At 40.6% G+C, this 27,750-nt stretch overlaps 1 protein-coding gene across 2 annotated transcripts in view; it reads right to left on the reverse strand.

The window, feature by feature from the left end:
• LOC135462789 (1,25-dihydroxyvitamin D(3) 24-hydroxylase, mitochondrial-like) overlaps window positions 1-27,317 on the reverse strand; it is a 33,368-nt gene extending 6,051 nt beyond the window's left edge. For both annotated transcript variants that reach the window (XM_064740049.1, XM_064740050.1), the window contains exons 1-6: window positions 27,247-27,317; window positions 3,461-3,861; window positions 2,854-3,079; window positions 1,817-2,007; window positions 753-954; window positions 212-386 (exon numbers count right to left, since the gene is read on the reverse strand). In XM_064740049.1, coding sequence (XP_064596119.1) covers window positions 212-386; window positions 753-954; window positions 1,817-2,007; window positions 2,854-3,079; window positions 3,461-3,788 — 1,122 coding nt within the window. In that variant the 5' untranslated portion in view covers window positions 3,789-3,861; window positions 27,247-27,317. The remainder of the gene's footprint in view (window positions 1-211; window positions 387-752; window positions 955-1,816; window positions 2,008-2,853; window positions 3,080-3,460; window positions 3,862-27,246) is intronic.
• Window positions 27,318-27,750: the final 433 nt, after the last annotated feature.

The raw sequence follows: 27,750 nt of genomic DNA on the forward strand, positions 1-27,750 counted from the left end.
ATACCACAAAAAGATTAGTTGATTTCAGCTTGAAAGAAGTGTTTAGTAGCTTTGAAAATCGGTATTTGAGTTTTCTCTGTATGTGCTCACGCTTTGTTACGAACCACAGTCTTTCCTGAGACTGATCCTACACAAACATTTGATCACAGAGCTTTTGTTTTTTATCATTTTGATATCAATTTCTACAAGGGAATATATAAAGTCTGCTCACCGATTCTACGGCTCCGCGGAACATATCCATGGCAATAGTCGTGACGTAATCCAGATTTAAATTTTCATCTTGTAGTAAAGCTGTGATAAAGTCCGACTCGTCTTCAGGATTAGATCCATTTTTTCTCTTTTCTATTGCCACTTCCATTGCCTTTAACATATACTTCCAGCCTATACTGTTGAAAAGAAAAGAAGATATTTCCATGAAATTATGCCGGGAACAAAATTCCTGATCAAATCAAACAACACAGATATTTATTCATGGAATCTAGAGCCCAGGGAAAACAGTTTCTTTTTAATATACATACATAATTACTTGGTTAGGTACCATTGGCGTAATTCAGAAGAATTAAAAAATAACATCCGTAATACTCACCGCAAACAATTTCTAAGCATGCCTAATTCGGTTACCCTAATTTTCACTTTAACATCCGAATGTTCACAGCTAGCATTTCTCATTAATAGAGTATTCTCCTTGTGAATTAGCACGAAATTAAATGAACAGGATTTGAACCTCCAGCAGTTACATTGACTTAGCTTACCTATGAATAGTGTCTCCAGCTTTTTTAAATCGTTTGTAAAGACTCGACCTGAAGAGCATGAACCAAGGAAAGACACGAGTGCTGAGCGCAAATTCTTTGAATAACTCGTCTGTTGCCTGGATAAGTAAGTCCGCTTCCGACCCTTTGACAAGTTCGCCATTCATGCACCCGAATCGGTGATTAAATAATACTGCACTGATTTCTGGTATAAAGAGAAGAGAAGATATTGTCATTTCAATTCAATACAGAATGTTTGGGATGCATCCCACTTTGGAAACTCATTTCGTTTAAATTAAACTTAAAAATCTGCAGCATGTTGAACACTGAACGGATGTACTGTGCGTTTTCATTTTCTAGTAAACGCAACTACCTTTACATCTGTACCAAGTACCGGTTTCAAACCTGATAGTGTTTATAGAAAACAAACTCAGAGCTGTTACATAGACTTGGTGAGAAACGGAAAATATCGTAGATTTGAAGGAATACAATCTGCAGTCATCCAAGTGGGGTATAAATGTCGCCAAGGTAAAAAGAGATACCAGTAGAACTTCCTCTTGCAACGGATAACACTGTATGAGCTCAGCATATAAAGGTCAATTGTCCGGACAGGACACAAAGGTCAATAGTCCGGACATATGACAGAAAGGTCAATAGTCCGGACATATGACAGAAAGGTCAATAGTCCGGACATATGACACAAAGGTCAATAGTCCGGACTCAGGACATACAGGTCAATAGTGCGGACTTAGGACAGCGATCCTATAACGATCCTATAACGATCCTATAACGATCTCTCAATTGGTATATTTCGTGTTTTTATATAGCATTACTGATTTGGGAAATACTTTGGAAATGTTTTACATTCCCTTATTTAAATCGTTTACTTTGAGAGGACCGATAGGTGGCCCTTGGCTGTGGGGAATCATCCGTAAAGAAGTAAAGAATCAAATTAAATCCTCTTGAAGCAAAGTTGCAAGTCAACATTTTCTAGTAATGATGAAGGTAAAACTGCCGATGTGGTGTTCACCACTTAGATATTTATCCATTTAGTCATGGCGTTTTACCTTCAACAGCGTATTTCTGCAGTTCATCCCGCATGTTGTGGACGTTCCCTTCGGAATCAGCAATTTGTTCGATCTTATTGATGAAATCTTGAGCCACTCGGTCCATTCTGGTGACAAAATACCTCATGTGCTGTGGCCTCATGAGCTTTTGCTGAACCGCCTTTCTCATCCGTCCCCATTCCTCTCCGATTCTGTTGAAAAATATAATGCCTCGTGTTAGTTTTTTCTTGTTCACATGCTTTGGCTGTTGTGGTCTATATTTTCCGGTACAAACCGAACGACATCACAATATGGAAGCGCCTCGGTTATGTTCCTTAGACGTTCTCTTTGATGGTTTGATTCAAGACGCCGTTTGCAAGATTTGCATCTCTAAATGGCGGCGAACTCCCAGTCGAACATACATTACAAAAGAGATATACATTTCTGTCAATTTTCCTCGTCACAGTGAAAAGACAGGCAGTCCGCATAATTGATGTTACATATGGCCGACGGTACAGTGTACTACTGATTAAATATCATCTCCCTTTACGCACTGTACAAGGCTCATTCGGATTGTTGATAATCAAAGCAAAGAATATTATCAGGTAAAATTTGCAAAACAGACAGTCGGTTAACGCGCTAGCGCAGCGTAATGACCCACGAGCCTCTCACCAATGCGGTCGCTGTGAGTTCAAGTCCAGCTCATGCAGGCTTCCTCTCCGGTTGTTAGTGGGAAGGTCTGCCAGCAACCTGCGGATTGTCGTGGGTTTCCCCCGGGGTGTGCCCGGTTTCCTCCCACCATAATGCTGGCCGCCGTCGTATAAGTGAAATATTCTTCAGTACGGCGTAAAACACCAATCAAATAAATAAATAAATAAATATATAAATCAAAACGGACAATTTTACCAAGGAAAATAATATAGCAGCTACGAGCACTGAATACCACTCAAGACAAAATGTCTAAGTCAAGCAAATAAAAAAGTGCAAACATCAAGCGAATTAAGTTTTTATGTTTTTCCAATACGCTGTATTCTTACTGCAAAACAGTCAATACTTACAGTGATCCCATCCCTATTTGGCCGATTTCCCGTCGGTCGTAAACTTCAAATATACTAGGAAAGCCTCTTTGTGGATATTTGCCCTCCACGCTGAACATAGTAGCGACATCTACCGGGTCATGAATATGCACGACCCATCCAAGGCCCAACACTTCACGATACACCTTCCCGTATTTTTCCATATATTCTTTCCGCATTTCTACCACCGACTCCATCTTGTGTTTAGCTGAAAATGATAAGATGATCAGATTATATTACTTTTGACCGGGAGACTTCTTTCAAACATTTTGCCATAATATGGCTGTTTAACCGTAGACCGTTACTCCTCAAATAACATTTCAACTAGTTAATTAGTTCAGTTCATTCTATGTAGCTACGGAACAAAGTTAAGCATTTGTGCTTATATTGAGTTCGAAAACTTGAATTAAAACAGAAATTAATAAAGAAAGATCGATGTAATCTTGATCGCTGTCCTAAATTATTGCCAATTTTTGCCGCAATTTATTTGCAAATGGTTGTTTGTTGTCTTGTGTCTTCTTAATATATTAATCATAAATGTTCAAAAAAGTGATAGAGAGTTCCCGTGAAAACAGACGAAGCAGCTTACTATAAGGAGCGTAGTGAAATCTGTTTCCTATGACGGGTACATTTCTAAGACCTTTGGGCCCGGGCATCTCGTGAAAAGGCTTAGCCTCTGATAGCCGTGGCACTTCCGGTATAATCTCAATCATTTCCTGTTCCGCTGTGAAGCCTTCTGGTCTGGCGTCTGACATCACCGGCTGCATTTGGAGGGATTTAAAAGGACACTGAGCATGAGTTGCCGAAGTGGAAATCTCGCGAGACTTTAAGCGGGACCGATATATTGCTTTGCAACAGAAAGTCAAAAGTCGTTCACACGTCTTTTTAGGCATAACTGTCATTTTGTGTATGAGCATAGGTTAACACAAAGTGAATCTGAGCGGGAGTGACTTTAAATCCTGACGAAACATTAAACAGGCCTGAGGAAATCTGAAAAGACAGAAAAAAGCAAGATGTTTATCACAGCAGTATAAGGCATATATGACTCTCCAAATTTGCACGACAGCTTCATTTTTTCTTCAACAAGGAGGCAGATTTTTCCAATAAGTAACTGACATTTTTTGAGCTAATCGTCACTTTCAAAATAATATCAGTCATTCTTTTGGTTAACAGGCAAGTAACCACCCACCCTCACCCCAACCCCTTCCCTTGCCCTAGTGCACATACAAAAATCAACAGTCTCTTTCAAAGAATCAGACGTCTCTTACCGAACCTCAAGTCCATCCCGTTTCCCAGACTTTTGTGCTAAGATGTTCAAGGTGATATGACTGACAGTCGAGTTGAACTATAACTGACAGTCAACCTGAACTATAACTGACAGTCGAGTTGAACTATAACTGACAACGAACCTAAACTCTAACTGACAGAATCTGTCAGTCGACTTTCTACATCGCCATGCCGCTCTGTGTTCCTAGAGCCTTGTTCATCAACGCTTTCAAAAGCAGCAAACACGTCTGTATCGTGGCTGTGTTATGTATACACTCTGTTTAGTCACGTGACATATAAAGCTAATGTGCACTAAAGGCAAAAATGAATTACACATTTGATAACCCCAAAAAATACGGGAAAGTTAACTGTTATGCATGAACGCTACGAAAAATGATACACGTGCACAGATGAGTAATACAGTCAGATCACGTGACAAACTGGTGTCTAATTCACCAATCAGAAGGGCTCTGATGCATTTCGTTTCGTAAGGCAGGTAAAGGCGAAGGACACTCGGAAACTAGGGGTTACAGGATCACACGACGTTAAGCAAAACGCGGAAGTATGTTTAATCATTGGAACGTTAATAAAGTCATTAAGAGCCTATCTATGTCATAAGCAAGAAATAGCGAACGAGAATCACGAATGACTTTAGAATACACTGGATGCAAGAAGTAGCTAAAAAATTTTTTAGAAAATGATAATAAGTTAACATTTCTATAGTAAATTATTCTGAAAATGGGAACAAAAAACAACAAAAACAATGTTTAAAACGTAAGTCTGCTTTGAAGCGGATTCGCTTAAGTCCTGGTGAAGCAGATATTTTTATGTTTAACACAGGTTAAGTCATTTGATTTCTGTACACTCAGATAATAAATCTATTACATTTAACATAAAGTCTGTTATATCGCTGATGCTAGAATGTATTATGTTATTATACCTGATACTTCTGTTAAACATAACAGACATATTCTATTAATTCAACATAAAGATTCTATTAGACTAACAGGATATTATGTCGAATGACACAACGTAGTGTTATAATAACAGAATACATTCAAGCATCACTCAGGCAAACAAGACTTTCTGCTAAATATAACCGATTAATTTTTTTTTTTTGTTTTTTTGTTTTTTAATTTGATTGTTGTTTAGCGTTACACTTAAACTACGGTGGCGGTCAGTTTTATGGGCGGAGGAAACGCAAGTGCCAGAAGTAAACAACCTACCTTGGGCAAGTAACTGGCAAACTTTCTCGGGTGAGACATTCAGATATGCCGACCATATTGGTGGAAGAGAAGTGGTTCTTTGTGAACATTAGTATGCACAAAAATCACACGAGTTTCGCTTTTTTGCGTAAGCGGAATTATGCTAAATTGTAGTAGAAAGTACATACATAGCTAATTCATAAGTCATTTTCGACTGATCGCTCGAAATTGCCTGTTTTTTTTATAGGCGTATTTAGGCGGGTGTGATATACTCTATTAAAATGACATTTGTTTTAATGTCGACTTTTTCGGTTAAATCCTGGTAATTTAAAGGATTGGTATCCATATTTACTCTATTTATTCATAATTAGCTACTCCTGTAGATACGGCTAAATTGAGTGGAACCAAACAATGAAAAAGAATATTTCATCTCAGTAATATGGCATTTAAAATCACTAGATAATGAGGCCGGTTTTATGTATTTTTCCACCAATACTCGGCCGTCTCCGCCGAATTACGTCATAAAATTCAAACCTTTACGAGCTGTCAGAGCTTCGCCATTCAGGTCAGTGTTAAAAAGGTTACAAGAGTGACAACAAGCATATCGAATATCTCCACGAAGTGGTTTGCTGTTCTGCACACGGTTGTATAAACAGGTCGCCAAAGAACCCTGGGGTTAGTTTTTTCAAGACGTGGATTTACAGCCCAAGACGGACGGATTTTGTTCCCACCAAAATAGCTGTGTCTGCATGTTCACAGCTGAAAGCTGCGACAGTAAAATACAACTGAATTTCCACTACTGTACCTGCACACAGTGGCCATAAAACACTTATAACGGAACTCAACGCTGACAGTAAATCTCTACACACTAACACCGGTGGTTGTCATCGCAGACAGATATGAATGTAGAATCCCTCGGGGAACAGAATGGTGGTTATTGTGAAGCTGACAAAGGGAAAGAATAGTAACTCAATATGGCAATACATTTTGCTAGAGTCCATCAAGGTAAAAACATCGTTTTGAAAGCAATTCCCAGGTTATTTAGGCCAGCTGGACTAAGGTTGGCCATCTATGACGTCACCTGCTGAGCCTTACGGATGGCCGGTTGGAAATCATAGTGAATGTATTGTTTTTCGTGGATAAAAAGTGATTATTACGATTCTCAGGCGCCCTAGCGGTAACACATTGTTTAAACAGGTTACTGCCGTTATAATTAGAACCAGCAGCTAAATATGGACACTAATCATTTAATTATCGATAGCACGTGATGCTAGGTAACTAACCGGTGTACAGATGGCTTTTTTGGGGGTTATATGATTTATACACAGTGAATTAAAATAACCAAAACCCAACAAAAATGTCTTGTTTAGCTGACATTCCGAATGTCAGGACATCCATTACTTTTTGATCAACGCCATGCTCAGACATACATGTGCTTAACGGCAACGGGGACATCAGTTTACCCGGAATAAACCACTCCCATCTTTGAATTATCGGATGAGCTTTTCGACATGTATGCACCACACAGATTTTCACAGCTCTACTTTTTTACGCCAAAAGGTGCATATTCAAAGGCAAAAAAAAAAGTCATAAAATTTTACCTTTGGTGTTGAAACTTTCTCTCTTAGGACATCACCCTACCTTCCAAGCAAACCTCAAAACACCTTTCTATGATCATCAGAATTCTCAGAATCAGATGAGATATTCAGTTCGCTCATGAACAATAACTAAGTTAAGCGCAGTAATCTTCAACGAATTTATACAGAACCATCCAGCAGGCTTCAGACGTTGTCGCCTAATTTTTGCAGCTAAGACTCTCAAGGGCAATGGAAATGGCCTGGGAAGTTTCTAAATTTTCTGTCTCAGGGTTTGTGACGATGCCCTGCTCATTTATATATTTTTCACTGCGTTCTGTGACGATATATTTCTAAACTTTATGACAGGTGATTTGTAGGGTCAATGGTAGAATGTGCTGCAGTATATAAAGCTTTCGATGGCAAATAACAGCGATTTGCTAACGGTCTAAACTACCCGGCAAAAACGCGAACACGAAAACATTGTGAGCAGGAAGCGAGAGCCAAACAGTTGATGATCTGTAAACAAACAGGACGATGTAGAAACAAGAGGGTTATCTGGTGTAAACCTGCAGAAGTATGTCATTGTATTTTATACGTGCATGTTTAGATTGTAAACTACTCGCGGTAGAGTGACAAACGGAATGAACGTGTCCAGCAACGTGTGTGCTGTGGTTGCGTAGAGCTTGGTACGATAGTTCATGGAAAATTTCTAGCCCTAATAGTCAAATTCGCGTGTCAGAATGCGCGCTTACTGCATTCGCTACAACAGATCAGCCATGCCCAAATTAGCACCAAGTCGCAGACAGTGGTCGTTGTGGTTTCAGAATGCAACTGCTTTCCTCTACCAATAAAACGGCACCATTACTTGGCATTTTCATTTTCTCCATTGTTGTTACTATGCCTTACTTCTTCACATGGGGCTGCGATTTCTACTGTAGATTTTCAATAAAACGGATATCCTATGTAGTAAGCAGGCCACCATTAGGTTACATTTCGACTAACAAATTTATTTATCTACTTGATTAGTGTTTTACGCCGTACCCAAGGATTTTTCATTTATACGACGGCGGCCATCATTATGTTGGGAGGGAACCGGACAGTCCCCGGGGGAACTCATGACCATCTGCTGATTGCTGACAGACTTTGCCACGGCAGCCCCGCCAAAGTAAACGCAAAGTAATGAATAATGCGCAAGAGGAACTTAAAAAACAAGTGCTTTCGTTAAACATGTTAATTATAAAAATATGATCACACAAGTAAAATGCTCCACAGTGCAGGCCATGTGTTTCATTGGATCAAGTAGTTGAATGCGGGAAGTACGGAACGCATCACTGAACACAGTCTCCAGAGCACAAATCCCATGGAGGACAAAAACAGGAAATTATTATGTCCTATTGTTAGCTTACGTTGTACACTGAAGCTGTAAAGGCACGACATCGTGACTGTGCTACAGGTTTGAGAGCACTGTGACATTATGCGATTAGTGTGCTTAAATTCTTCGAATTTTAAGTCCGAATTAAATATCACGTGCAGCTCGGTGAAAATCTCGTTGTTATCACAGGAAAGAGTTTTTGTGTAGCTAAGCACATATCTTCACATATCTAATGTGTATTTATGTTAAAGGGGCAAGTACACTAACATGAGTTCGAAGGAATAAACGAATGCTTGGAATCGAAATTAGCATGGACAGGAGTAAGTACATAACTAGGGTAAACACGATGATTTTTGTATTCAATGAAAGCTGAAAGTCACAAATCGACGTGCAAGTTAAATAACGTTGACTAATGCGTTAAACCGGAACTAACAGCCAGATATATCAGTATAATCAGTTTGAGTGCGAAATAGTTTCTTTTTTGCTCCTGTACCATCGCGCTGTTCTCTTTCATTTGCATTTTAATTATGCATCTAGACAGTTAAAATTAATCCACTTTAACTCGCCTTTCTGTTAAAAAAACAGAACATCAAAGAATTCGACCGACCGACTGACCGGTCGATAAACAGACAACGCCAATTACTGAGTGGTATTTCACAGCTAAAGAGGCGCAAATCTGATATGCCCTCTTGCACCCGGATCCTACGTGTAATTAAATGACCGACAGACAAAGCCGCTTACAGTGATGCTTGATGCTTCTAAAAAAAGTAGACTGTAGATCCTGCTCCCAAAACGAGTCAGAAATAAACGAAGTGTATGCAAAATAAAGCGCTACACGCATGACACTGGGTATATTAACATTTAAAACAATGAAAACAATATTACCTCGAATACTATATTTGTTCAACTAATATTATTGACTTGGATTTCCTACAAGGGAAGGTTGATGTCATAATCTGCGTGGCAAATACAACCTTGCCCAGTCCGTAATACCTTTGAATCCAAGGATCCAAAACTTTCGTCGTCAGTGTCGACGGGCGTGCACTTAACACCCGGAGGTCGTGTTGTGCGCATTCACAACCTCCCTGCTCTACAGTCTCCCCCACCCTCTCAGCCCATCAACATGATATTATGTTATAACGACCCTGACACAGCAAACCTGGGGACAGATACTAAACGAACTTTGATTTTGACGCCAGTCGTTCTCCTTTTTTCCCTCTCTCTCTCTCTCATTTGCTGTTGACTTTTATTATTTCTGCCGTTGACACAATTTCACACGAACCTAACATGAGGTCACGTGATAATCATATGTTACGTAATTCGCGAGCATTGGGTGAAGAACACGTGTAATCACGTGACAGATGGGGGTTCATCGAACGTGGAGGCATACCCGTCACTCGTGGCGCAATGTAGTACCGAGGGTAGGTATAGTAGCATATCACAGCGCAAGTGCCAGTTATTTCAGGGGAATCCCCTCTGTCTATGAACCACTGTGATATATACGTATACAGGTGTTTGTGAAATGCAAGTACAGAGCTAGGGGTGGGGACTGAAGGTGGCGAAGGGTGGGAGGGGGGGGGGGGGGTAATCTCTGTCAAATTAAGCCCAATTATCTACCCAAACCTATATAACTCTGGACGTTCACTCTTGCAGTACTGTACTTCTTCGACTCACCGTATTGTATCCAGGTTGGAAATTGTAATGTTTGGTGTGACAAAACTAAGGTTTTAACCCAAAACCCTTCCGTGACATGACAGTTTAAAGAGTTAAAACTATTTTGAAACTGGATTAATGTTTTAAAACGCATCTTCTCTAAAGCGGTTAATTTAGAAATTCCCTACTTTATGCGTACTTATTTCCTTATAAACTGTCGACTTCATGCCTGAAATAGAAGCTAAGTATAGAACATTTTTAATTTCCAGTTTCCGGTGGACCATTTTAAACTTAATCACATCAAGTTTTTAAATATTTGATATACGAGAAAAAATTTGCACCCAGTTAAAACAGGTTCATTTCTATTTCTGCGGGGGACATTTTGCACCACACTGACATGTAGTCTGTCACCGCCTTAGGCAATGCTTTTCAGGCTATACTAAGAATTTAATGTATAAATATAAGTAACCAGGCAGGTTTGTCGGAACGATAAAGAACGTATAAATAGAAACTGGGGATTCCCCAAGGCCAATTGGTGCGCGCAAGCGTGAAACCTATAATGTCCAGATTGCCGCCCTTTTTTTCTTGTGACAGCCACATTTAATAACTGTCTGATATTTATTCAACACGTTAAAATGTTGCAAAAAAAATTCTGGTTGCTCAGTGACAGAGGTCAAGTCTTAGGCGCTGTCGGCGCTCCAGACGTTTTGATATTTCTTCAAATATATAACAGGTACATGTATTAGCTCTATTCTCCTGCTTCCTTACTGCTCGAGCTATTATCTCTGTATAGAGAAACAGACACGATTCGATGACACACGCCATTCATGACGTCAGCATGAAACGGCGAAAATCTCCTTTAAGCGTGTTTTATGAATTCCATGGTTCTAAACCGTACATTGTATTAACAATATATATGAATAAGCATTTGCTTTATCATAGTATTAAAAAGCAGAAATACTTCTCATTTGACTTTTATTCGTCAAGGCTTAAATTATGTTATACCTTGCTCAGGCGTGCCACAGACAAGCTTACTCATAACCTGTTCACGCTGGTGCGTGTAAAGCCATATAAAATGGATAAACCTGGGGACAGTTTTCAATAAGTGATATCTGAGTCTACTGTCACGATTCTACCGTTAGATCTTCTACACTTGGGGTGTGAGCGCAGTTGCTTGGTATGCCATATTTATTTATGGCGTTCAGCATGAAGGGGATAGTGAACCGACTGGTTGACCCGCATCAGTATAACGGCGTCGTGCGGGTCCCCTTGCTTCCCTTCAGTAAGGCATCTCAGTGAAGCAGCACTAGATAAAAGAGCGGTGGCAACCCGCTCTGCAACAAGGAGGCACATTACATGCACTCTAAGGATTTCTTCGTCGTCATATGACTGGATAATTGTTAAGTACGACGTTAAATCCCACTCACTCATATTTATTTATTTGATTTTTAGGTTCGCCCTATAGTGAAGAACATTGCCGATGTGGCGTCAAGACATAATCGTTCATATGTGGGAAATATTATTAGTTACTTGCTAATTATCGGTGGTTTTCACTGTCTTTAAAAGGCTGAATGTGAACAAACGCTGGACATACTGCGACTTCAAGCTGATTGGAGTGCTATACTTCATGCTGAACACACCGCTACATCATGTTGAACAGCTTCTACATTACACTCAAAAAATAATCTGTAAAATTTGACATAAAGTCTGTTGTCTAAGTTATGCTGGAAAGTGTTCTGTTATCATAACACAATATATATGCTGGATTAATAGAATATGTGTGTTATATTAACAGAATAGTCTGCTGCAATAACAGAATACATTCTACCATCACTCAGATAACAGGTTTTCTGTCAAATTAAACAGATTCATTTTTTTAGCGTATGTGAAAAGACTAGCGACTTTACGCAGAGACTAGCTATTTCTAATACGACATAAATCCTCAACCCTACCTGTAAAGTGATCTTCGATCCCTTATCGTCGCCTGATCGATACGTGTATTCTCGCTGGGGATAATATGATGCAATCCGCCTGTCCCAGCTGATACAGAACGGGAGTCACATTCACTCATACGAGATACACCGAGCGCTGGCTCTAGGTTTCCTTTTAGACTTCGCGTCATAGCAGCCAGCTCATTGGTACAACATAGGTCCATTCGTTACATTGGGAACAAGAGACGTAAATTAATCCATGTGATTCAGCAATAAAATATTTCCTTCCTCGTGGGTAGAGATTTGCATCGCTCATTCATATATCCCATACTAACGAGGTGTTGTTCTCACGGTAAGCTCGACAATAAACCTTTAACATACATGCTTACTCAGCGATTTGCAAGAGTACATTTTTTTGGAGAGGTTTGAGGTGAGGGGAAGGCATGTCTCTTCATTCTAGAAGAAGGTATTACTTTCTGTCAGTTCGCCTCATTTGCTTAGTTGTTTAGCTGTGCGCGCTAAGGTCACGTGGGAACAATTATTTCCGCCGGAAATAACGCATGGTATGGTCCGAGACACGATTCATGACAACAAAACAGAAAAAAAACAATAGGAACTTGTGCGGAATCAGCAAAATAACACCAGGGTAATCATTTTGTGTTTCTGTATATTTGTAAAACCGCACCATATAACTGAAGTTTTGTGTTTGCAAAAATAACAAAAAAGAAACATACACGGAGAGATTGGGTAGGCAGCGAAATTATGCGTAAAGCTTATAATTCATGCTGTCCTGGGGGCGATTAAGCAAATGCATTCCCAGCATGTTCAGCATTATGGAGATGACGACCAGCATGTCTGTATACATGCAGGACATCTTCTGGTATGGCATGTTATGTTAACGGAAAAAACGAGGACCTCCGTGGCTCGTTGGTTAGCGCGCTAGCGTAGTGAAATGACCCAGGAGCCTCTCACCAATGGGATCGCTTCCTCTCCTGGCTTCCTCTCCTGCCGTACGTAGGAAGGTCTGTCAGGAGCGTGCGGATGGTCGTTGGTTTTCTACCCCACCATAATGTTGGCCGTCGTCCTATAAGTGAAATATTTCTTGGTACGGCGTAAAGCATCAATCAAATAAATAAAAAAAAATAGATTGAAGGAGAACAGACCGATAAGGGTCATATTGGTCCGTGGTGTGGCCGGTGTGTTGAATGCACGATCAAAACCAATACAGGTCTTCACCCCCGGCCACTGCCTGACGTCACAGCTAATATACCTTAGGACATCCGACTATCTTTCCAAGATAATGTACCGAGATGGATCGGTACTGCTTCGATTCCGGTTCGGGTCCGGTTCTTCATGGGCTGTATTAAATACACGATCGAAACTAAAACAGTTCTTGACCAGTGTGAGTGAAATCGCTAAAATATACAGTCTACATGTATTTAATTCTAGTTCAGCCATTGTGTTTGGGGGCGTGCAATTTGATATTATGTGAACATTTAGAATAATATCACAACTGAGACATATTGACAAGAGACCGTATTTCAGCGGTTATGTGCGCATGCGCGAGCCTTTCAACAGGAAACTTGTTAGCTACATGGGTGTGTGGTGCGGTCACTTCACGTAGGACAATCGCATTCTTTTAATCTATAACTGTGACAACCATCCAAGAAACGATAAATATAAATGCTGATTTCATTTTAGACAGAATCTTCATGACAGAAGGCGCAGAGACAGATACAGTTACGGCTTATGCACATGTTTCATATAAAATGTTTGTATAAAACAAATACACCTGCTGTAATTAGATTTTAGCTGTGACGACAATGATTAAATATATAAGCAAGCCATGTTCACATTTTAGAAAAAAAATGAAGTGAAAAAGAGAGAGACTCACAATTTGATACTGTTGTAAATGATCAAACAGTTTACAATGCAGCTGCTTGTGTTAAAAAGTTTTCTTTTCTGTCAATATTTTTCTTGTTCTCAGCTCTGACAGCGATTCCACCTCAGATTACAGGCAATATAGTATATCAATAAACCGTCTAATAGCCGTATGAATATTTAACGGAACTTTCAACGCAAGTACAACTGAAGCCGCCATTCCCGCCTTGTTTGAGAACGACGCATTCAGCCATCGGATCACTTTGCCTGCAGTCTTAGGTTGTTTCCGACAACAGAGAGGAAAATTGAAGTCACGCAGCACGCGATCGCGTGGTAAAAATAGGGAACACACAAAAGCCCAGAAATTAGTTTCAAACCATGGCAACAAATCCGATGGAATTCCGCGTGGGCGACAGTAAAATGGTCAAAAATGCTGACCTTAACAGGAAACACGAAAAGTGACTTGGATAATTCCATAGGAAACGCCAAGTTTAATTATTTTTGCCAACGATTTTGAAAGCTTTTGCGAAAACTTATCACGAAAGACTTTGCAAAGACGTCGGTTACCATGGTTACATCTAATAAAAATGACGGCGGGGGAGGAGGTTAAATATTGAAATTGTTGACCGTCCGGAAAAGTGGAAGCGGATTGTCTAGGGAAGTAGGGTCATGCCGGCTCCGCAGGGAAACCTGTCTAGATTCGGGTTTTTACCGTCTACGCTTAGGCGACGAGGCTCCCGGACGCATTAATGAGACTGTGTTGTGGTAAACCAACGCCGACAGGCTCTTACCCTGAGCTGCTCCTGTGTGAAGGGTTGCCGCTTGCTTGCGGGGGTGTGCGGGGGTGGTAGGCATAAGAGAAGTCACAGCTGTTACCAATATAAGCCTACCTTAATACTCATTGAGTTGCTAGCCTGTCGGAGGGACAGACGGCGGCTCGGCTAAAAAGAGACGGAATCAATATGCTTGTAAATTCACTTAGCCCTCTCCTAGAACCACAACAACACTGCACAAGGCCAGTCACGCACGAGACGAGTGGTCTAATCCTATCTTTTATAAACTGAAATAATCAGTCGCCATGTTTTCTTTACCGGGTGTCAATTTTAGCCGGATTTACATGTCATTATAGATGTAGTGTATTAATAAGCCAGATTCTGCGCAAACAGTTATTCAAATACAGCTAATTATATTGTCACCTTACCTCGATCCCATGACCTTGCATATTTTAGGCTCATATCCTGATTAAAAGATTATTGAGAAGCCTCAAAGTATTTGGCAAATTATATTTAACAATTTCTAATTTTGGCATGTCACGCAAATGTCAAGTGTGGTGCCCTTTTCCCTCAATGTGTGAAACTTCTTTCAATTTGAAGGAAAGAAGCCAAACGATCATTGTGCATCCGACGTTCATTTAAGTCAGACCTACACGGCTCATTAGCTATACTGCCTAAGGCAACGTCCTGCCTGATTGCATGTGATAATCTTCCCTTGTTAACGTAAAGTAGGTCCGGAACAGTTTTAGCTCCTACGCAGTGATGTATTCGTGTGAGACAGCTCTGTTCCTGCTCTCATGGGTGTGAAAACACATGACTCTGGCATGAAAATGATGAAAATTTCAAAGTATTAAGGATATGTTTTGTGCAAGAATTTGTATATATATATATATATATATATATATTTTTTTTTTTTTATCTGACTGGCGTTTTACGTCGTATTTAAGAATATTTCACGACGGCGGGCAGCCTTTTGAAGGAAACTAGGCAGAGCCCGGAGGAAACCCACGACCATCCGTTATAGCATGAAGTCTCACAGTCATTTCACATTAACTTTTTAGGCGTAGGATGTCGGCTTATAACGTAATAAGGGTCTTCCAACAACCCGTAGATGGTCATAATGCTGGCCGCCGTTGTATAAGTGAAATATTCTTGAGTGCGAAATAAAACACCAATCAAATAAATAAATAAATATAGCTTAATCCTGAACTTCCTCACCTAGACCTAAGCAGATTAACAATTCTGTGATTTTTCTTTAAAATAACGATTATATTCGCTATGTTATATCCAATTCTGATTGGACAAGAAAGACTTTTCACCTTGTTTCAATAGAAACGTCTATTAACTAGTTTAGCCTACGCATGAATTGGTAGAACTTTCAATATATTCAAATTTTCCCGCTTAATGGCGAGTCTGGTCCAAGCTGGACTGACCAATGTTCTCTTGTACTGCAAGAGACCTACGTTACATGCTTGAGTGTAAAAGGACATCACAAACGTCATCACAAAGGCGGGATCAAACAATTATTTTTTTTAACCAGACATCCTCCCTTTGGTATATATACTGTGATCAAAAGAATCAAATAAGCATGGATGCGCACATTCTCTAGGGTTTTTGAAGAAGTTTTCACAAACGTATGTATTTGCGATTAGCAAAATATGGATAAGCCGAGAGCTAATCGACTAGGTATCGGTTCACTGTGTATGACGGCATACTGCACCATTATCTGGTGTCTTCGACATGGTGCTTTTGTGAAGCACACGATAAAGATGGCGGCATTATATCCCCTAGAAAACGTCCTTAAGATGACCACAACTATTTTAAAGCGACGTTTAGCACTAACACAAATAAACAAACAAGTAGAATAATTTACAAGTGCCATGGGCTGTTCTTTAGTACACAGAGTGACGTTTAATAATAACACATATTTAAGGTATTGCTGATGTAATGCCGACTAAAAAGAACTTACAAAACTAGCGCAAGCGGTGACAATCTTAGAAACGGCAACAACCCTGTGTTATTTGCGTACAGATGTCGCTTCTGCATGAAGTGCACAGTATAGTTATGCGTTACCCACCCGTGTTACGGAAAAGGGGTAAATGTGCCAGGATGCTTATGTGTATTTCTTTCGCTTAGGTATTATAACTGCTGTGCAACATACCTCCAGCAAGCAGTGAAGTCGGAATTAGCTGCATTGCAGTGCAGCAGCATGTATGCGTCTTGTTGTGCAGCTGGAGATGCTATTGCGCCATGGTTTTCAAAACATTGCATAATAGGGATGAGTAATAGGTTACCAGTCGGCCTCTCGCCGACACCTTTTTCACACACTCAGCAAATTACATCATAAAAATAACATCCCTGATGGCAGCAAAAGACGCGTTCAGACTTCTGCAAAACAAACGTTTATCACTCAAATAGCTTGGGGACTCTAGCTTGGGTTTGCTCAGACGGGTAAAAGCACTGTTTCGCTGAAATTATCAAGATCTTCAGGTCATGCGTTCGAATCCAGATTTTTTCTTCTTCGGCTGCAGAATTAAGTTGTTTATTTCATTATTTGATTGGTGTTTTAACGCCATGCTCAAGACTATTTTACTTACACGACGGCGGTTAGCATGATGGTCGCAGGAAACATTGCAGACCTTCCCACATACGGCCATCATCATCATCCGCTTGACTTGAACTCGCAGCGACCACATTGGTGAGAGGCTCCTAGGTCACTACGCTGCGCTGGTACGCTAAGCACCTCGGCCACTGAGGCCCCACAGCATTAAGTAAAGAGGTTTCTGATATATTTGTCTGAAGTCCGTGGTTTTCTCCGGGCAGTCCGGATTCCTCCTTTCGCAGAGCTGAACCCCAACATGTGAAAATTCATTGAGCACGGCGTTAAACACTAGTGAAATAAATTAATAAAAACAAATGTCGACCATGACATAAATAGTAAGTGGTCAAGTGGTTAGCGTACTATAGTGCAGCACAGTGGCCCTTGAGTCTTTCTTGTTGTGGAAATGGATCTTGCGATTATCGACTTGGAACCCTTTATCGATCCCTTTACGGACTTCGAATGGTATACGAATGTCGGACATGACGCTTACAGTTCATCATGCAGTGCGATAAATGTGAGTTCAAGTCCAGATCCGGTCGTTGAGGAGGTCTGTCTGTAACCTGGGGGTGGTCGCTGGCCCATAATTCTGGCCACCGTCGTATAGTTGAAATACAGCCAACTTAACGCAAGTGGCTTCAGAACTGCTAGAGAAGTCAAGAAAATCTAAAACGAAAACCCTACCGCAGGCGCAGTGAACAAGCAAAGTGGTCCGTGATGTTCAACATTACAATGTTTAAATGCTGAAACATTTCCACAACGTTTCCTCGTTCCTTGTTGGCATACCGAACTGATCGTGTTGTTATTTACATCAAATGCCTACACCTGGGTTTATTTGAAACAAACTCTAACTTCCGCTGCTGTATCTAAACATTGGGATGTTATCGTTATTTTCAAACTTTGATACTGAGGTAAACATGACCTGCCACAGCCAAGCCTGAACGAACGAATGCGTTTACATTCAGTCAGTCAGTAAGTGAATTCATTAAAAATCAAATCCTAGTTAATACGCCGATTATTTCGCCACTAGCGCGTGGACATCAAACATTAACGTTGTGCTGCTTTAAACAATCGGCTACATGCACTGTTTGAGCCAAATAGCTTAGTTTTTTACGCCCTACTCAAGAATATTTTACTTATACGAGGGGGGCCAGCATTATGGTGGGAGGAAACCGGGCACAGCCCGGGGGAAACCTACGACCGCAGGTTGCTGGCAAACCTTCCCACGTACGGCCGGAGAGGAAGCCGACATGAGCTGGACTTACAGCTCACAGCGACCGCATTGGTGAGAAACTCTTGGGTCATTAGGCTGCGCTAATCCGCTAACCAACTGAAAATGGCAAAATGGCTTAGAGCATTACGTTAGAAAAGCTGTTGAAAGCAGTGTGGCATCAATGTCTACGCAATGCTTCACCCAACAGATTCCAAGGACATCGAGCTTAACTTCAAAAATTTCTTGCACTGAGTTGTTTTTATGTATGGATGAAAACTTAACTACACTGAAAAAAAGTTTTGGTCAACTGACTCAAATCTGAGTTATACAGTTAAGAAATAAAACGTAGCTTACTGTACTCAAATCACCAAGATAATGCCCAGCAGACGGGAGTCTAACAAACCATTGTGACATGATGGAGCCATTACGGGGAGGGGAAGATAACATCGCAATCAACCACTCTCTCCTTTTTGTTAATGTGTGAAACTCTAGATTGTTCTGTTATGAAGGACTCCTGCTATTTTTCTGACTAACCAAGTGAGTCAACAATATAACCAGATGAGTTTCATGACTCAGCTGATCTGGTCATATGACTTAGTTTTCTAAGTTGAATAAGCTCAGTTATATATTTTTGAGTCAGTTGAACCAAATTTTCTCTCAGTGTAATCCCTTGATATCATGCCCCGTGTCTCCATACGTGCACCTGTGTGTCAATATCCTCGCGTCAGTGAATACGTGGCCTTGACCCTGCCTAATGGCTTTACCGTCAGCTGGTTCGGTAAACATCAGATAATAAATATATTCGCTTATTACGTCTAGTCAATCCGTATGATTGTGATTATTTAAAGAGGGGTAAAGCGGATTAAGGCAAGCTTATACGGGTGACAGCTTTCATCAGTCTATTATCTGATAAAAGTTTCAGACAAAAGTGACTTTTACTCACTGATTAAGGTATTGACAGAGAAAGTCATTATACGGGAAACGATTTATTGATTGATTTATTGATTGATTGATTGATTGACTGACTGATTTCATTGGCGTTTAATGCTATGCTAAAGAATTCTCTACTTTTGTGGTGGCGACTATTTCACACATATGAGGACAGCCAGCATCACAATGAGAGGGGACAGGGTAGAGCCTGGCGGAAACCCCAGGCCATACGCTGAACGGCCTTACCACGTACGAACGAAGAAAGAGCCAGTATGAGCTGAGCTTGAACTCACATCGATCGATAAACCACTAGACCAAACAACACGTTTTAGAGGGCCACAGCGGTATTGCGGACATGTCTATGCGCGGGAGATACAGACGGAAAGCATTACATCTTAGTGGACGGATGCGGATATTGGATATGTTGAAATAAAATGTAGAGCCAATGGCTAGCTTCTTACACCTCTGTGATTGAAGAGGACTGAAGGACATTTCTAGAAGTACACAGACTTAAACTAGATTTAGGTATGGGTGGAAATAATAGATCCTATAGTTAGTATAGACCAGTGAACACCTACTCCGGACGTAAACTGGAATCTCCCCCTCCCCACACCTCCCAACCACCACCACCACCCTCACACAAACACACACATGGAATACAATGGTGATCAGCCAACGCATGGTTCATAAAACATGACGTGTGTGATATCATCTATACAGGCGACAGCTGAAGTAATACATGCACCCCCGCACCGAATTGACTTATCCACCTACTATCTCACTGAAATCTGTGTCTATAATAATTGTAGAGGTAACACGTATTGACGGATAGAATCAATTCACGCTTTATATTCAAAGTGTAACACAGGCAAGGGATTCAAGGAATATGGACTATCAAACGATTTCTTCCATTGTTGTTTAATTCTACCTACTCAAGAATTTTCCACGGCGGTGGGTGGAGAGAGAGCATTATAGTGCCCGGCGTAAACCACCAACCTTTGGCAAGTTGCTGACGAACTTCCCACATGTGACTTACAGATATGCACACCATATGGTGGGGGACAAGTGTTCTTCAGCGAACCTTAGACTGTGCACACGCTCACACAATCTCCGTCAACTGGTTATTCTCAACAAGGCCCACCAGGTAGTGGGAGCTGGGAAATCTACAAATTCACATTCAAAAACCAGTTTTGAACCCGCACCTGATGTGTTTCCTCGATTAAAGGATAAGTACCTTAACATCTAGAAGTGCAAAAATAGAATGTAAAAGTTTTTTTAAAAATCGTGTCATCGCCAAGGCAATAAACTGCCCATGCAATATATCATGCTGCTATAGCAGCTACAAGATCGAAGTATTGATTAAATTTCAGAAATACGTGAAAGACAATCGACATTTCTGGCGTGAAATACATACCAAGGTCGTAAAATAAAGTAGTGAAAGGTTCAATAATAAAAATGCAGATTCAGCAAAACATATCTCTGGCATCAGATTTAACGCTGACAGTTCGTACAAGCACTAAAAATGTCTAGAATAGAAACGCCAGTTCAGTCATTTATATGGTGTGCTTTTGGCATGGCAATCATTTAAGATTCTTTTGTGGACCAAATCTTCAGCAACGGAGCGTGCACCCAAATTCGGCTATACCTAAATCAGAATTGATCAGTTTGACGGAATCGACATGGAAGAGTGCTTGGACAAAGAATATCTCCGCAGTTAAGCATTCAATCCGCATATACCGTGATGTGGAGCAGCTGTTGAACTAGATACCGGACACCCACGCGCTCATAGCAAACACACATGAAACGTAGGCTACATCTTCAGTCAGTGATGTCCACGTGAACACATGGTATATAGGCGACAGTTCATGAATGACGGCAAAATGACCGGGATGTTATAGGTTCTCTTCAAGCCTGGCATAATACAAATAAAGACCACATTTGTCAGACAACAACAAGGCAATCATGCATGGCCAGACAAATATGCACGACCAGACAAATATTCAGGAACAGACAAATATGCACGACCAGACAAATGTGCAGGAACAGACAAATATGCACGACCAGACAAATATGCACGACCAGACAAATATGCAGGAACAGACAAATATGCAGGAACAGACAAATATGCGGGAGCAGACAAATATGCACGAAGCGACAAATATGCACGAAGGGACAAATATGTACGATCAGTCAAATATGCACGAACAGACACATATGCACGAACGAACAAATATGCACGACCAGACAAATATGCAGGAACAGACAAATATGCACGAACGAACAAATATGTACTACCTGACAAATATGTACGACCAGACAAATATGTACGAACAGACAAATATGCACGAACAAACACATATGTACGACCAGACAAATATGCACGAGAGGACGAATATGCACGATCAGACAAATATGCAAGACCAGACAAATATGTACGACCAGACAAATATGTACGAACAGACAAATATGCACGAACAAACACATATGTACGACCAGACAAATATGCACGAGCGGACGAATATGCACGATCAGACAAATATGCACGACCAGACAAATATGCACGACCAGACAAATATGTACGAACAGACAAATATGCACGAACAAACACATATGTACGACCAGACAAATATGCACGAGCGGACGAATATGCACGATCAGACAAATATGCACGACCAGACAAATATGCACGATCAGACAAATGTGTACGACCAGACAAATATACACGACCAGACAAATATGTACGAACAGATTAATTAGTTATAGTTCCAAATCTCGGTTTCTAAGCTCAAGCTGAATGAAACTTAAATCCCGCATTCTACACACTGGTTACAGTTTTATGTCACTGGTGATAGATTTAACTCATCAGAAATGCGGAGAAACGAATCAATTCACGGGATGTAACTGGATTAGAACACGAAGAGGTGCCCGCTGAAAGACTACACTAGGTGCAGAAAGTATGAGTAGGCTGATGTTCCCACGCACGTATAATATAACGAGCGTTACCATATCTGCTATAGGTAACAGCCCAATGTATTCCCATGTTTACTCTTTAGCCCTCCCTCATCATCCCCCACCCCCGACTCCGGCCCCTCTAAGCACACACACACTTGAAAACTGCATGTTTCCTGCTGTATCAGCCGGCAAACACTATTGCACATATGCAGCTGGAGCAGGGATAGCTCGCCGTGCAGTCAGAAATGTCACGCTGTCTGTCAGGAGGCATACTCCTTCCAGCTCTGCTATAACGCAGACGGGGCCTAGTTACATCAGACAGACCTGCGTACAGAGCACACGCCTATGACACAACAGGGCAAGGCTTTGACGTAACTCCCTATTCAGGCCTCTGACAGATGTATACGTAGCCCTACTGAAGTAGCAGCTGTCCCAGTCATGTACTTGTATCATTTGAACAGTGACCGTGTAAGGTAGTCTGCTTGTATCGCCACAACGAGCACACTGTGATTAGTTCTCCCCAGCCTGACAGTGAACACGGAGGTGATCATACTTAAACGGGTGATACACTATGTGTGGAGTTGGCGTCAGCAGCTTTAACTAACTTTTCAACTTAATAGAAAATGATTTAGATTTCTTACAAGCTCTTGGATGAAAACGTCGTGAGAGGTTTTCTTTATAATCACCCCGCATAATTATTAGCATAATTGCAATGAACAAAAAAAAATCGTCATCGGCATTGTCGTTGCTATATAACATGTAGCATGCATTATAGGCAGCTGCATCTGCAATAACATCAGTCATCAGTGACATCACTATTGTCACCACTGCAATCAGCATAATCGCTGTCATCGTAATCATTGCCATAGATATCATGCACGTTCACCATCGTATCCATTGTCCTTATCTACACGATCACCGGTGTCATCATTGCCACCTATACTGATTGAACTTCAGTGTGCTTTTTTATGATGATTATCGTCAGCATGTTACATACCTTTCTGTGTTGTGTTCAGTATCAGAATTATCTAACAACAGATGTCAAGTTTGATAATCGGGAATCCTGTGCATATATCGCATTCAGAGGTTAGTGTTAGCTTAATTCATTGTACACACTGAAAAAAGTTCTAAAAATAATGATGTAAAAAAGAATTTTACAAAAATGTACACACACACACACACGAAAACCTGACGCGGTAAGTAATGTCATTAATGTGTTTGTTTTTTCGAGTTCCGTCGTCTGTATTATGATCACTACGCTGTAGAAGAGCATGTTCAAGAAAATTGAAAAACAGCTTAATATTAGCACTCTTTACAAATCTGTTTCCATATTACATAGCTTAATATTAGCACTCTTTACAAGTCTGTTTCCATATTACATAGCTTAATATTAGCACTCTTTACAAGTCTGTTTCCATATAAAATAGCTTAATATTAGAACTCTTTGCAAATCTGTTTCCATATTATAGTAGAAAACATGTAAAGAGCTAACAGGAAGTCTACAGCGTGAGAAGCTAAACAAGCTCCACTTATTAACCCATAAATATGCCACACCTTACGACCAGTGTTGTGCGCATGCCCCCATGGCGTCTTCAACATCTCGCGAAATGTAACTTAACATCACGGTTCACACTGCTGCATTGACGAAACAGTACACATTAGTATGTAGCTTGGCCAGTCGGTATAAAGTGTGATTTCTGATCGAACATCGCGTCTTGAAGTGTACACTTAGTCAGTCAGTCATACGTCACTCATTTCTACCCCGCAAATTCAGCAAAGTCATTCACTATTGTTTATATTCAACCAATTAGAGCATGATCGTGGGGTAGCATCGCGTTATTACCCCCAAACAGGGCCATCGCTGGGCAAGCGCCCTTTAGCGTCATGCTTTCTACCACTTTCCAGCTACATGCTTGACTAAAACTAGTCATATTTCATTTGTTCCACCTAAGGCTGGATCGCTGTCATATAAAGGGAAATACGCAGTGCACATTGCTGGTAGTACCCAACCTCAATTATAAACAAATACATCCACAATTTACTAACAATGGTCTTTGTTCAGGGCGATAATTGTCTAAAGTGAATGTTCTAGCATTGTCTTACCTAGGGATGTTATAGCTTATATGAGGGACATTGTGTGTTTCCGTCAATGGGATTTCGTGCTATTTTCTATTTTCTTTTAAGTTTCAAAGTAAGACGTAAATAGAGCATTCAGTGTTCAACGATGCGTGTATCTGCGTGTTGAATAATGTTGGCTAAACGTCATTGGGGCAGAGACGTCATAGCACGTGCCACTGAACAATACCCGGATGTGGGTTCAGATCTATTACATCATTTAAACCGCACGAGTTCAAGATGATGTGGTTGTAGTGAGATCCCGTAAGGTTATTTAATAGGATACGGACATACTTGTAGTGCACAAAGTGCATGATTTTTTTTTTCTCAAGATGCTGTAGTTTCGATGGGTTCGTCCGTTTATATCACAGATTCAACTGGTTGCTTCACCCAGTATGTGCTCATTGGTTCACTCAAGTGATTTGTTAAGAGCCATAATGTTATTAATTAAAATATTTTAATAATAGTGTACTCAAGAAATGTTTCAACAACATATGATCATGGCGGATAATTTTTATCGGTTGAGGAAACGGGGGTGCCCTGCGTAAACCACGTACCTTAGGCAGGGTACTGAGGATCTTTTAAGTGGTTTTCAGAACGTTAGACTGTCCAAACGATCACACGACGTCGTCATCCGCTCATTGCCATCAATGCCCAAGAACAGTGAAAGAGGAAATCTACCAAGCCACTGCCTATTGCAGAGATAGAACTCAAGCACGTGTTTCTCAGCAATCGACCATGACTCACTCTCCGTTTATTGGTTCATCTTTTGATTGACAAATAGTAATTGACACATATATTGCTTCCTTTAGCAAAGTTCGTTCGTATAGCTAGGTTTACTTATTCGTCCAAAGGCTTCATTCACATAATACATTTTCAACAAATTATTCAGTAGATCCGTCCATTGATTCACACTGGGATTTATTCATATTACTGATCCGTCGAACATTGATTCCTTCTAAATAGATTCGTTCAATGGTTCACGAAATCACTGTGTTCATTGACTCGTGTAAGTCGAGCGTTTGCTTCCATTGATCCGCTTGTCTACTGATTGCTTTCTTGATTAGTCAGCACATGGGCAACTTTTGATACATGAAGCGTGCATCTTTATCCTCTTTGGCTGATTTTCTAACACAAGCGATGACTGCTTGACTGAATCGATGATTGACTGAATTCGTGCGTGATTCGATCGAATCAAATCGACATGCTGATTCCTTCTGAATCACAAAAGGCGTGTGAACAGGTGTGCTTTACTACGGCCTTACGAAATCTGACCTTCACTCATACAGCTGGATTGCTTATCCCTACAAAGCGTGCTCGCCGTGCGGACTGCATTCCCGTCATGAATGAAGCAAGTGGTACTTCGCTTAGAGTGTATGAATGAAAACATGTTCATTCCTTGCGAATAATTGTTTACTGGAGAAGATTACTGGCTGACTCAGAATGACTCAACTGTTAAAGCATATACGCGTGCCTATGAACGTACAGGTAATATTGCCTTTTCGAATCTGTAGATATATGAAAGTTAGCTTCTTGACACGTTTACAGGCCTTGCTCGTTCAAATTGTCCCAGCGATGGCTGGGATTGTTTTACGGCAGACCCATACTGTTACCGTGCTGGCTAAGACTGAGTCGCTCCTGCTACTATACAGGCACGGAATCCATGGGGTCACGAGTTCGGATCCAGCTGTCGCTGTGTAAGCTGAGGTTTTTAATCGAGAGGTTTGTTAGTTACAGTGGATTACTTCAAAACGTCCCGGTTTCCTTCATTCAAAAACCTAGCCGCAGTGTACAAATGAAAAAAATCTTATGCACGACGTTAAATACTCAAATAAATAAATAGATAAACGTTTCTGACAGCCACAAAGTATTTCACGATTTTCATTACGCGTATATATTGCGCATCACTGAATCTACCGTTTCCTAACTTTTGTTGCCGAAGGTGCAACGTTTTTATTAACAAGCCAACATTTACTCCCATGTCGGCAGTATTAGAAAATATTCCCCTTTATCTCTGCCTTGGTCTCGAGAATTTTTTCATTCAATGTGGATTTAAACGTAACATCGAATCAAGCATTCAAATTGTAATAAAACTATGTAATTCCCTTGTTTTTCCAGGTGAGTGAGTAATCAGTGAACCGTAAAAATCATTGACCGGTTTATTCTTCTTATTAATTGCACACGACAGTGACCTTGTGGACAGAAAGTTCAAACTTATCACAAAGGTACGGGTTCGATTCCGGGCCAAGAGTAACGAAGAGTGATGATCACTCCCTGTATCCTCACGTTCTACGCTTGTCGTGCGTGCTGTCAAATAGAGGATGTCAGGGTGTACTGTATGAATGAATGAACGATAACGGGTTAGCCTTCATTTCATGTGATCATACATGGTGTCATGAGAATGTAACTTCAATGATGCAGCATTATACCTGGGTGCATTCTTATGATCCCAAGTAAGCTTCTACTTGGCTGACCCAGGCGCCTTATGCTTCAGTTCTGAGTGGTTAGAGGGCGGATTGCCATCAAGGTTTATGGTGAATAAGCGATACATAGATCATATTTATATGTAACCTATTTCATATCGTGAATAAAAAAATTCTCAGAATAGAAGCCGGATAATAATAATAATTATAAATGATGATATTCGGTTCTTCTTAGTAATGTAATCAAATGTATGCCCGTATTAGTTATCCGTTGCCTTAGGCCTAAAGTAATCATTTTGTGTCATGTCCAAAAGAACCAAAACAACTCTGACTAGCTAAATGGAACGGTTAACTCTTCTATCCTTGATAAAAGTATGACAATGATTTAAATTTACATCAAACACTGCAGGTAATTTGCATAACGGTATAAATTGATACTTAGGCGGTTTAGCTTTTTGATGTAATTCTAAAAGGTAATCACTTACCTCTAATCGGTTGGTCAATCAATCACGTACGCTTCTTTCTGACTGTATGCACACACACACACTATATATATATATATATATGTATGTATGTATGTATGTATATATATATAGATATATATATATTTATATACATATATCAATATATATATATGTCCTCCGGACACTGTGTATACCGCCCGTTATCCCACCAGTGATCTCCTCCAGCAACTATCACAGTAAGTTGTGCATGTTCTACCAACCGTCGGTAATATAGGTCTATCTCAAACCGCTACTCGCGTCACAGCACGTAAAGGCTTGTACAGGAGGAACACGTGCGATTCACACAGGCTGCCAATCACGGCGAAGTGGGACGGCCTTCCGCATTGTGCCTATTTTATTCAATCAACGGCGTCGAGGCCGGTGTCAAACTGCCCACAGTTGCAGATCCCCTGAGACAAGCCAGCTGGCTGTTTGAAAATGACTTGTTAAACTCTCGTGTTTATAGGTTCTAGGTGTTGTACAATG

The sequence above is a fragment of the Liolophura sinensis genome, chromosome 2, assembly GCF_032854445.1.
Source record: "Liolophura sinensis isolate JHLJ2023 chromosome 2, CUHK_Ljap_v2, whole genome shotgun sequence".
Taxonomy (NCBI): domain Eukaryota; kingdom Metazoa; phylum Mollusca; class Polyplacophora; order Chitonida; family Chitonidae; genus Liolophura; species Liolophura sinensis.